Source organism: Pagrus pagrus (genome assembly GCF_965226575.1).
Source record: "Pagrus pagrus genome assembly, chromosome: 11".
NCBI lineage: Eukaryota > Metazoa > Chordata > Actinopteri > Spariformes > Sparidae > Pagrus > Pagrus pagrus.
Genome location: NC_140195.1, coordinates 14,626,445 through 14,638,924, shown reverse-complemented (window position 1 = coordinate 14,638,924; position 12,480 = coordinate 14,626,445). Strand labels below are relative to the sequence as shown.

At 39.6% G+C, this 12,480-nt stretch overlaps 1 protein-coding gene across 1 annotated transcript; it reads left to right on the top strand.

Moving 5' to 3' along the window:
- Nucleotides 1-3,718: 3,718 nt before the first annotated feature.
- Nucleotides 3,719-10,714, top strand: LOC311264682 (cytochrome P450 3A27-like). The gene is made up of 13 exons (XM_084365752.1): nt 3,719-3,848; nt 5,833-5,926; nt 6,022-6,074; nt 6,195-6,294; nt 6,500-6,613; nt 7,253-7,341; nt 7,609-7,757; nt 7,854-7,981; nt 8,115-8,193; nt 9,076-9,236; nt 9,696-9,922; nt 10,008-10,170; nt 10,269-10,714. The coding sequence occupies exons 1-13, from the start codon at nt 3,778-3,780 to the stop codon at nt 10,365-10,367; spliced, it is 1,527 nt and encodes a 508-aa protein (XP_084221878.1). The 5' UTR covers nt 3,719-3,777; the 3' UTR covers nt 10,368-10,714.
- The last annotated feature ends 1,766 nt before the right edge of the window (nt 10,715-12,480 follow it).

The following is a 12,480-nucleotide window of genomic DNA, read 5'->3' as shown; positions in this document are numbered from 1 at the left end:
CAGGGCAGTAAGAGAGAGAGACATACACACACATAAACACCCACACAGCCGCACACACACACACTCACTGGTAAAAAAAAAAAAAAAAAAAGAAGGTGACATTCACCAGGCCGTCCGCCAAATCACCAGGCAAGCCACGGTGGTCATGGCCGACCGCAGGAGAGTGCAATTAACATCTGACATCTCTGCCACTTTATGTGTGTATTTGTGAGAGTGACCAAAAGTGTAATAGTGCTGTCTGACTCTCCATTAAAGGAATAAAAAAAGGCATGGTTTTATTCAATTAATCAAAAACGTGAAGGCATGTTCATGCAGAAATGTGCGTGAGTGTGTGTGGCAGAGAGAGAGCGTTGCGGTCAGTTTGTTGTGTGTCTCATTACAACTCACGTTTGCTGTCATCTGGGCAGATAGGCAGGTGTCCCTTCCAATGTCACAGACTCTCTGAGGCTCGGAGCTGACAGGAGGAGCCCAGACTTCATTAGCAGGTCAATTACCATTTCCCAGACAACATCTGGAGGACACATCGGCCACCCAGCTGCTATTACACACCTCTTAATTTCTCTCCCCACTCAGAATAGCATCAAAAACTGTGTAACTGCAGTCTAACGACTCCATCTTCGACTTGTACTGAATGTTGAACTGCATTAAGGCGTGTAATTGAATACTGACTGGCAAAGCACCCAGGAGCAACTTGAAACAACTTGTCAGAAATGTTAGCTTTGAACTCTGGAGAAATTCCAGTCTGTTTGATATATTTGCGCATTATTCTCAGTCTTCCCCCTGCTTTGTGTTCAGACTTCATCACTGGTTGTTTCTTGTTTCTTTTGGCCTCTCTTCAAAACTATATCTGTCTCTTATGGCCTTCTCTCACTTCTACTTGGAAACTCATCTTTCCAAGATTGATCTGAGGCAAACCGAGAACAGCAGCAGCAGCAGCAGCAGTACTGCTCAGCGTAGCGCTGCAGGCAGACAGGCATTTGCAAAATTGTGGGCACATAGCACGCAAATACACACACACACACACACACAGAGTGTTGACATTGATTCATTCACATGGGATCACAGAAATACGAGAGACGAAATGAGAAAAACAACTCTATTTATTCTCAGCTGACCCAGCCACAGCCAAAGGCGGCCTCCTCACATCGCAATGGGCCTGTCAGCAGGGGCCGTCTTTTTGTGACTTTTTGATGGAGGTTTTTTTTTTATTTATTTATTTTTCAAATCAAGGAAGCAACAATGGATCTTACAAGATGGAGTGTGGGGATGACAGGAAACTAGAGCATTACGGGAGACACTGACAGATGTGATGTCCACATAGGTTAAACAAGAAATGCTGTTGTTTGTAGCAAAGATGGTTGTGAAAGCAGATTTCACAGGTCTATGCAAAAACAATTTGTGCACCAACCCGTCTTCCTATGCAGTTGCATTAACATGTGCTTCATGCATTGACCAGAAAGTGGCCAATTGTGGTTTTTAAGGTACACATACCGAAGCTGACTGCCAAGATATTGCAGAGGTCCGTTCACCTGTTGTGTCTCACTGTGCCCAAGCCAGGCAGAGAAAACACTTACCTCTCCATTTGCTGTTTTTTTAACAGATATTTTTCAGCTGCCACTGCCACAGTACAGATACTGTAATTTACATATCTATGTGATACCACTGGGACCAGGATATATGGCAGATATCTATAATTTATGACTGGAGAAAGTGAGAGAGAAATAGAGACTGAGAAAGAATTATGTATAACTTCGCAGCCATGTGTGCTCCTGCTGGGCCCATATGTACAGTGGCCCTGAAGGTCAAAACACAACAACATCACAGAAAACGCAACATTTCAGAAAACACAACAGCATTTCAGAAAAACACAACATCACAGAAAAAACAACAAAATTACAGAAAACAACTTTTCACAAATCACAACATAACAGAAAACACAACGGCATTTCAGTAAACACAACATTTCACAAAACAACAACATTTCACAAAACACAACAACATTACAGAAAGCACAACAAAATTACAGAAAACAATATCACAGAGAAAACAACAAAACTACAGAAAACACAACATCTCACAAAACACAGCATAACAGAAATAACGGCATTACACAAAACACGACAACATTACACAAAATACAACAACGTTACACAAAACACAACATTACAGAAACACAACATTTCACAAAACACAACAACATTACACAAAATACAACAACATTACACAACATACAACATTTGACAAAACACAACAACATTACTGAAAAAACACTTTTCTGTAATGCTGTTGTGTTTTGACCTTCAGGGCCACCGTACATATTCGTCTATCTTCAAACAGTCAGTGGGAAGTAACTCTAACTAAATACAGAATTACAAAATCAAGCGACATACTTATTAATCACCTGTAACTGTGCATAAAACCTTTGACCAAGCTAAAGCCATCACTGCAGCCATAAACTGTGTGGAAAAATAACTGGCAGCAGCAAATACAGGGTGATGCATACGACTAAAGGTCGACGGGGATTTATCTGATTTCTTCCCTCGATAACCTCAGGCTCTAGACCAAAGTTGACGACAATGGACTGTTAAAAAGCATTAACATTTGATGTAGAGAGAAACAATGCATGCAGGTAAATAAGAAGAAGAAGAAGAAAGAGCAAACGTGAATTGCATAAAAAAACCAACGTTAAATGTGATTTATAGGTCTACGTGTGTCAACTCTTGAATTAATTGGAAAGCTGTACATCCTCTTATATTCATTTGTCACAAGTCTTGGACGTTGTAATTTTCTTAAGCCTTAATAACTCTGTCAAGTCTGCTTCTACGAAGCACAGGGTGATTTGTTGATTACATAACTAATGGGTTGCCATTTTTTATCAAAGGCATTTTTAAGGAAGACATGTTGACATGTCAGAACCAGAAAAAGCACAGGTGTGGAACATGGGTCAATGCCGTTTATCTGCTTCATTGTCAGCGTCTCGCTGTTGTGCTTGCCTCCATTAATGTTATTAGTCCCAGCTGTGCGTTTCCTACTATGTCAAGTCCAAATGTCTGCTGTGAACAAGGCCTGTTTGACAGTAGGCCAGCGAACGTTTCATGCCATTCAAACAAGAAATTCTGGTTGATACTTGCTTGTGTGTCACTGTTTTTCATCATTTATATTCACTGCTCCTCTTACAGTAGGCAACAGTACTGCCTTTGTTTTGTTTGAAAACGATGAAACACTTGGCATCTTCTATGTCCCTTTGACCTGAGCCAAACTTCAGTGAAATGAATGAAAGAATTATCCAGTCAGAGCTGGGGGTGAACACAGGGTTTTCACTCTGTCTCCCCATGTCCCCATTCCAATAAGCTGAGCACCAAAACACAACAGTGACTCTGCAGTTTATCCCACAGACAAACAAAAACATTTGGTTCCACCAACATACCTCACTTGTCATGGTTTTACAATGGTTACTTAAATAATGAGAAAACATTGTTAATATTTCTTCTCCTGATGAGAAAGGCAGCAATCATGAGAATATTACTCTGTCAGGACTTTTTTAGATCCTTTACAGATTACAAAGTAGTAGGTGAATGGTCACTACCTTCAGTTGCTCAGCACGTTAGTACACCAAACTTGGACCATTGGGACTAACTGGGAAGATAAGATGTTGCATAACTACCACCCAGCAGCAAGCATGTTTTCCACCGTTGGGCCCGCCTCTGGTCGGACCTTAAATACTCTGACAGGAGGGAGGTGGTCAACCGAAGTCAGCAGGAGTTCCCTCGAGGAAAGATGGGCTTCTATCCGGACCTTTCCATCGAGACCTGGACTTTAATAGCAATTGTCCTCACTCTCATCGCAGTGTAAGTGTGTTTTGCTTTTGTTGCAGTCCTCTGTGTTTGTATACGGAAGTATTTTGTTTGATTTTACAGTGAGGATCGAAATCAACAAGTGGGAAGTGAAGCTGTCGCAAACCGATGAGTCAGCGGATAAAATGATAGTTGATAAAAATGCATTCTAATAGGCTACAAGAAATCTGAAGCAGTTCATATTCACTGTTATTTGTTATTCACCTCGTAAAGATCTGCAGGTTTTCTATTAGAGCCGATGAGAGACAGGAAGTGTTTACAGTATCGTTAAATCTCGGAGCTACTTCAGTTACGTCATCAACTCAAGCAAACTCTATTACGTAACAAGTGGTGATTGTTACTGGACTAAACGTCGCAGGCGGCCGCACAGAGAGTTATGAAATGAGCAGATCACATTCCTTGCACTATAAACAAAGGCAAAGGTCAACGTTGTTCCACCCTGACAGGCGCAGCAAAGTCACCAGGACACAGCCTCACACCTGAGCCAGTCAGAGGGAGTGCACCTGTGTGGGTGCACCAAGGCTGGTTGGGCGTTGGATAGCTGTTAACATAAAGGCTGCTGGATTTTTGTTGTTGTTGAAGAAATTGAGAAATAATAAGCTTTAATAAAATGACTTGTTTTTTTTAATTACATTTATTCAGCTGATTATCAGTTATAATACAAACACAATTCTGTTTCATTCTTTTTGAACCGGTTACATAAATTGGCCAATAATATCATTAGTAGACTATACTTCAATATTTTGAAATGTTCTCCAAAGCACTTCATAAATGTGAGGACTGGGCGACAAAATCAAATATCGCAGTATTTTTTGCCAATTAGGCCCTACCTCGATGTTGATATTGCGACAATATTGTAGGAATAAATATTGGTGCTTAGACAATACACTAGAATATTAACACAATGAGATTTCTGATCAATTATCATTAGAAACGGGGATGTAATGACAAAGTGGGTACGGCCAAGTATTAGAACCAGTAGTACAGTCACGATGTAAAGACATCCAAACATATAGACAACATATAGTCTGATATAACGATAACTATATTTATCAAATGTATTGCGCAGCTCAACTCGGGACTTACTTGAGACCAAATGGCCCGAGTCACATGTCTGCTAAACAGGAACAATGGAGCTGACATGAAAGAAAGGGAGAGGTCAGTCAAGCTCAGTCTGTGCACTCCCACGCGGCTGTGAGAAGAGATTTAATCATCTTAAATAATTAAAATCACCTGTGTGAGTGTACCATAGGTGTGCAGGAGCCTTTGAATTCACAGAACCTTTATAAAATCAGTGCAAACAAATTATAGCTGAATAACATTAGGGACCTTTCTGTCACCATTTGAGGGAATGTAAAACACAACTTGACTCATGGCAGATAAAAAATGACGTTCACTGAGGTACAAAGAGCTGTAAAATGCATGTCATTAAATGGCTACCAGGCAGTTTTATCAGTTCTTCTGATAATGCTTTGCACTGCAGGACTGAAAGTTTAGACTAAACAACTTACTAGCTACTCTTCACCATGGAGTTAGGAAAATGAAAAGCTGAAGCCAAAAACACTTGAAATGTTGAAATGAAATAAATGCGATAAAGTAGACAGGACAAGGGGAACAGGGCAAACTATCATTTGGTTTATGGTCGGCTCACCTGACACACTGGTCTGTTCAGACTGGATAATGTCACAGTGGATCTAATTATTACAGTATGACAGATCAAGTGGTTTAACATGTATAGTCCTAGTACTAAGAAAGAAGTACACATTATCAAAAAACAATTTATTTTCAAACGTGTTCGTGTTCCTTACACTAACCATAAAAAACAGTAAGGCGGTATGAACGAAACTCTATACAAAGACAAAGAATGAAAAGGATCAAGCCCAGAGGGATGTTACGAAAGAACAGTGGGGTAGACTAAACAACTTGGAATAACAGATGGATTTGGTGTCAGTTCTCTAATCCTGCTTTTGATTCTCAGATATGGATATGCTCCATATGGCTTTTTCAAGAAAATAGGCGTCCCTGGGCCCAAACCTTGGCCGTTTATTGGGACGTTTTTGGAATACACAAAGGTGAGACACGTGATTGGTACAGTGATCTAAGCAGATACTCTGCTGATCATGGTTTTGACTGATTTGATACCTTTTTCTCTCATTTTCTTCCTTAGGGCGTCCACAATTTTGACACAGAATGCTATCAGAAATATGGAAAGACGTGGGGGTAAGTGTGTGCTTATATTGTTTGTTATTAAGGAAGAGGGAGTCTTTCATAGCACACAATTTTCGTGCAGTGCTCCAGGCTGTAACTGGGTTCCTACAATATCTGCTTTTGCATTACAAGGTTGTACGATGGCAGGCAGCCTGTGTTGGCCATAATGGACACAGCTATGATCAAAACGATCTTGGTTAAGGAATGTTACTCTATCTTCACTAACAGACGGGTAAGAAAAAAACACCAGGGGCAGTTTTCCAAGTTAATATCTCAATACTAATCGAAAAAACACAATGTCAAGAAGGCATCCTGTGTGTGTGTGTGTGTGTGTGTGTGTGTGTGTGTGTGTGTGTGTGTGTGTGTGTGTGTGTGTGTGTGTGTGTGTGTGTGTGTGTGTGTGTGTGTGTGTGTGTGTGTGTGTGTGTGTGGTTTAGGATTTCGGCCTAAATGGACCATTGCGCGATGCTGTATCAATAGTCGAAGATGAGGAATGGAAGAGGATTCGCAGTGTACTCTCTCCATCATTCACCAGTGGACGACTGAAGGAGGTTTGAAAAACACTGCTGTTTACAGGAGACATATTATGCTCATTGTCATGTTAATAATTTTATTTTGGGTTACTCCTAGAATAGATTTACATGTTTTAATGCTCAAAAACACATCAGTTTTCTCATACTGTCCAGTGCTGCAGCACTGTCAGCACAACTCTGTCTGAAACACTGTTATAGCGCCTGCCTCTTTAAGGCCTTTACCCAGTCTGCTGTGATTGGTCGGCTCACACATGCCTGAGCTAGCACCACTCACCGTGTCAGCTTGTCAGCTTCCAGTTAGCTTCACTTCTAAAGTGAATATAGGTATAAATTATGCAAATCTGTGACATGGTGATGTAGTGTGATGTCAAGAAGTCACAGAATAAAAGGCGGGACTACTGATGATTGACTGCTGATTTCAGGCACTTTAGGAGCAGTATTTTCTGTGGCGCATAGGGGCTCCCATGGCGTGGATTTTGGGCTTTATAACTTTCAAGATCTTTTACATGAACAAGAATGTATATAACACACTGAAGGAAAGGAAAAAAATGAAAAAAGCATAATAGGTCCCCTTTAACATATTTTTAATGTGCACCATTTTTTCGCATGTGCAAACATAAATGATTTAATGTTTTTGTTATTTATCCTTTGGGGCAGATGTACACGATAATGCTGCAACACTCAAGTAACCTGATGAGGAGTCTTCAAAAGAAAGTAGAGGCAGACGAAGTCATCGAGGTTAAAGAGTGAGTAATGGTCTTGTTTGTCATGATATTTGGGCTCAGACTCTTGATCAGTATTACTCAGTTCTAATATCTGATATTGTTATTTGTACCCAACAGATTTTTATTTGTAGGTGATAATACACTAATGAAAACATGACTATGATTAACATATTCAATTTCTGCCTCTTAATCCCCTTAAATCCTACACCCTGGACCTTAACTTTTTTCTTGGTCCTTCTTTTTCCAGAATCAGTTAATTGAAATGACGTGTTTGCTTTCTTTCTGCAGAGTATTTGGACCTTACAGTATGGATGTTGTGACCGGCACTGCGTTCAGTGTGGACATTGATTCCATCAACCATCCCTCTGACCCTTTTGTAACAAACATTAAGAAAATGGTCAAGTTCAACTTACTGAATCCCTTGCTTGTGTTTGCGGGTATGTCAGACATTATGCTCTAACCAGAGTGTCTATCTTGTCATTTCGAGCCCTGAGTTACTGTAATGACATCTTTTCAATTCTTATTCGTTTCAGTTCTGTTTCCATTCATGCTGCCAGTTTTTGAGAAGATGAATTTGTCCTTCTTCCCCGCTCAAGTGTTGGATTTCTTCTACAGCTTTCTAAACACAATCAAATCAGACCGGAATAAGAACAAACACCAAGTATGTGTCTACAGTGAACAGCTACAATGGATTTGATAGCATTTTTGTTGTTGGCCAATTTATTACATTTTGTGTTCATTACCTTTCCCTTAAACACAATTGAAATATGATGTCCACTTGTTTTGTCATGCAGAACCGAGTGGACTTCATGCAGTTAATGGTTGACGCTCGGATTTCAGAGGACAACAAAGTGGATCCAAATTCCACAAAAGGTAGAGATGGAAGTAAAGCTTGTGATTTTCTCTGAAGTCATAGCTGAGGGGTCACTTTCTTCTTCAATAAAAAGCTTTAATTTTGCTCGTACTGTAAAAGACCTTAAAAAGTTAAAAGGTCAAAAGCTCCTCTCTCCCCCAGAAAACACTGCTCGTGAAAGCTTTGTCAGTAGTCCCTCCTTTATTTCTGTGACTTTGTGACATCACACTATGTCACCATGTCACACATTTGAATACTTTAGCGGCTAGTTTGGCATGTAAGAATTGATCTAGTACAGCTGCGTTGTTGTAAGCGGTGCTGGGTCAGGCATGCGTGAGCTGACGAATCAGAGGAGACTGGGTATTCAGGAGGGGGGCCTTAAAGAGACAGGCGCTAACACAGAGTGTCTGACAAAGGGGGAATACAGAGCAGCAGCACTGGACAGTATGAGTAAAACTGTTGAAACCTACTCTAGTAGTAACCAAAAATTAAATTATGAACCTGAAAGTGAACATAATGTCTCCTTTAAATGTCATCTTACAAATATGGTCTTATCAGGTTAAAAAGTTGTGAAAGTGTTGGACCAATCAGCAAAACTACGGGGAGTCAATTGTGGGATATCCCGAATTTTTGGCTGACAGTTTATAAGAACTTTGACATTGTTTCCAGTCACAGTCTTTTACCAGTTTTAAAATCACAGTTAAAGACTAGTGACGACCCATTGAGTGCCATAATCGTCCAGTCAGATATTGGAAGGTAAAGTTCAAGTTGATTGAATGAAAGAAAGACTGCTCAATCACAAGCTAATGCTTGTTGAGACTCTCCAGAGAACAAAATTAGGATGTGTTACTTGATTGACGTGATAGTATAACTAGTTTAATCATGGTGTCTTTGTGTTGCAGGGCTGACTGACGATGAGATCCTTGCTCAGGCCATGATATTCATCTTTGCTGGCTATGAAACCAGTAGCAGCACACTGGGATTTACATCCTACCTCCTGGCAACCAACCCTGAGATCCAAAAGATCCTGCAAGAAGAGATTGACGAAACCTTCCCTGAAAAGGTCACTTGAGTATTTTTTAATGCTTCGGTTCTGGTGACAGCTGCTGCAGAAGGCAGTGTGTTTTGGGGTTTTTCATCCGTCTGTCCATCCATCCCATTCTCGTGAACACAGTTTTTCAGACATGCCTTGAGGGAACTTCTTCAAATTTGGCAAAAAACTCACTTAGTTTTTTGTAGTCAAGATGTCAGAGATCACTGTGACCTCACGTCCGTCCAATTCATGTGGACGTGATGTCTCAGGTTACGAAATGGAAGAAAACCTCAGGAAGAGCAACGGAGGAGGCATCCCTTTCCCTTGACAGACAGATGTGAAATAGATGTTGCATGTACAGAATAGACCAACATTACATTATACAAGTTTATAAGGGAAGACAGCATGTTTCTCACTAGAAAATATTCAATGGAGCAACTGGTTCTGTACTACTAACTAATGAGTACTTTATGTTGTACCTCCCTTCAGGGTAAGCCGACCTATGAAGCCCTGATGCAGATGGAATACTTGGAAATGGTGATCAATGAGTCAATGAGGCTGTATCCTATTGCTAATCGGTTAGAGAGAGTATCAAAGGCCTCCGTGGAAATTAACGGTTTGACCATCCCTAAAGGAACTGTCACCATGATACCAATTTACACTCTCCATCGTGACCCTGCTTTGTGGTCTGAGCCTGAAGCCTTCAAACCTGAAAGGTATACTCAAAGACCAATGGCAGGTTAAGGTCAGATTTAACCCAAATTTAGTCATCAACTTTAAATAATTGTTCATCTTTTCCAGGTTCAGCAAAGAGAACAAAGACAACGTAGATCCTTATGCCTTCCTCCCCTTCGGAGCTGGGCCAAGGAACTGTATTGGCATGCGATTTGCTTTCCTGATGATGAGGTTGGCCTTAGTGGAGATCCTGCAGGAGTTCAGTTTTGTCACCTGCAAAGAGACAGATGTAAGAAGACATTTTATGGTCTGGCAGATTTTTATGTGTGATTGGGTGTTTAGAGCACTGTTGGAGGTTCATTTGTGACACATTTCTTGTTTTCCTAGATCCCACTGGAGTTGGGTAATGATGGATTTACCACACCCAAGAATCCCATCAATCTGAAGCTGGTCCCAAGAGAATATGCCGATTCTCCTTCGAGCTAATTCTGTAACCTGTAAGGTACTTCTCACTTTGTTTTTAAATGTCGAGCATAAAGCTTTACCCAACACCTAATTAAAAGAGAGCATTTAAAATGAAAAAGCATGTTGCAAAACTGATATACTTTCATTAAGCAATTCAGTAACAAGAAAAGCTTTAAAGTCTGGCCAATAACTTGTCTTGGCTAAATTCTACTAACCAAGCTACTGCTGATGTTTGTTGTCATTCTGATTTACTGAAACAGTTGTGTTTTTATTTCCATGTATTTTAAGGGACTACTGTACAATATATGATTTGTTGTAATCTTTTTGATATCTTGAATATTAAAGAATACCGATATGTGGGAGCACCATCGCTGTTTTAAATGCCTTGTCACAAGTATTATAGAATTGAATTGTGATATGTTACCGCTACTGTGTGCATCAACTTTTGTTGCCCTAACTTTTCCTTGGTTATCTTCTCAAGTTAAATTCCTTTTATAACAGAATACAATTTAACATTACTGTTAAAAATGTTTGTGAAGACTGTTATTAGTTTATTGCAAAAACTCATTGTAGAAAGTTTACATTTGTTCAGTTGTATCATTCCAGCTTAGCTAATTTTCTACATCGTTGGTATTTTCTGGGTGGCTGTGTCCTTTGCTCCTTATTTTGCACGTCAGTGAGGGTGGAGCTGAGAAGTTGTCACGAGTGTGCTTGGCTCAGGACACAATATAAACAGGCATGATCACATTCTGTTCTCCAGGCCTTTAAACTCACATGGTACATTTGATTTATTCTGCATTAATACACACTCATACCTACACCACATTAAACTCATGGCATCACAGACATTACTGATTTGCTCACAACCACACCTCGTTTGTGACTGAGTTTTTCATTTATTTAATAGAAGTACGTTTAATTTGGTAAATGCCTTTGATAAAGCTTATATCTGATTTAAGTCAGTTACTTAGTTTCAAAATTGAATAGCGGGCGTTAAAATAAACCTGTTGAATATTTCCTTTTCATGCCACTTTAAACATTTCAGAGGTAGATATTTTACTGTATTAAGATTACTTGACAGCTATATTAGTAGGTACCTTGCAAAATATTTTTCATACAAATGACATAACCCAGTAAAGTAGCTAAAATTAGCTCCACCATAACCAGCTATAACATTTAGATATTAAGTTACACATGAATGCATCAGCAATAAAAAAATAAACCGATTTTTAAGAATAATAATACAATCAATACACATATGTTAATTTGCTTCTTTTATGTAACAATAACAATGGTGGCTTAAATAAGATTTACAGGATAATTTTATTCAGGAAAATTTAAATGCAGGATTTTTACTTGCAATGGAGTGTTTTTTTTCTTGCTGTAATTTTACTTTAAGAAGGAATCTGAATACTTCCACCAGCAGTAAACTCACAAGCGTTGCCATTTGTGCCATCATGTTACATCAAAATACAACACTAACATACTCTCACATGATGATTCAGGATGACTTGCAAAATAGGTTGTAAAGTTTGATGTGATCATAATTGCAATTGTAACTGATTGTATTGCAGTGCTTTACACCTTTCCAATATTGCAGTTACTCGGGGAATATGAGACTGAGCTTTGAAATATGTCATCATCAGAGCCTCACCTATAGCCTGCTGGATTTACAGTCTAGTGTGTACAAAGGCGACAATGACATGCAGGTGTGTAGTGTGAGAACACTGTTGTGGAAATCTTATTCTTTCAGCTTCAATGACTGCACACAATTGGGAGCAGATGCTTTAACAAAAAAAATCTCGTCTATCAGGTTTCTGTTCCTATACCTATCAGTCGGACCGGGTCTGTAAACAGGTCATAGAGCAGCACAAGTAGATAAAATCAAGAATGCCTTCCCTCTTTTCTATTCTGTTTCACTGAATAACTGGCCTACTTTCAAATGTAAGGATATTATGCCTCTGAGCTTATTCCCCACTATGGCCTCACACTGATATTGTTTGACAAAAACCTGAACTACTTGCTTCAATATTTTGAGTCATGATCTCCATGTATCACTGACAAGGGCGTCAGCTTGTGTCGAAAAGTCGTGGGGAGATGAGGGCTCCAATGAAAACCACATTTTTAAATAGTC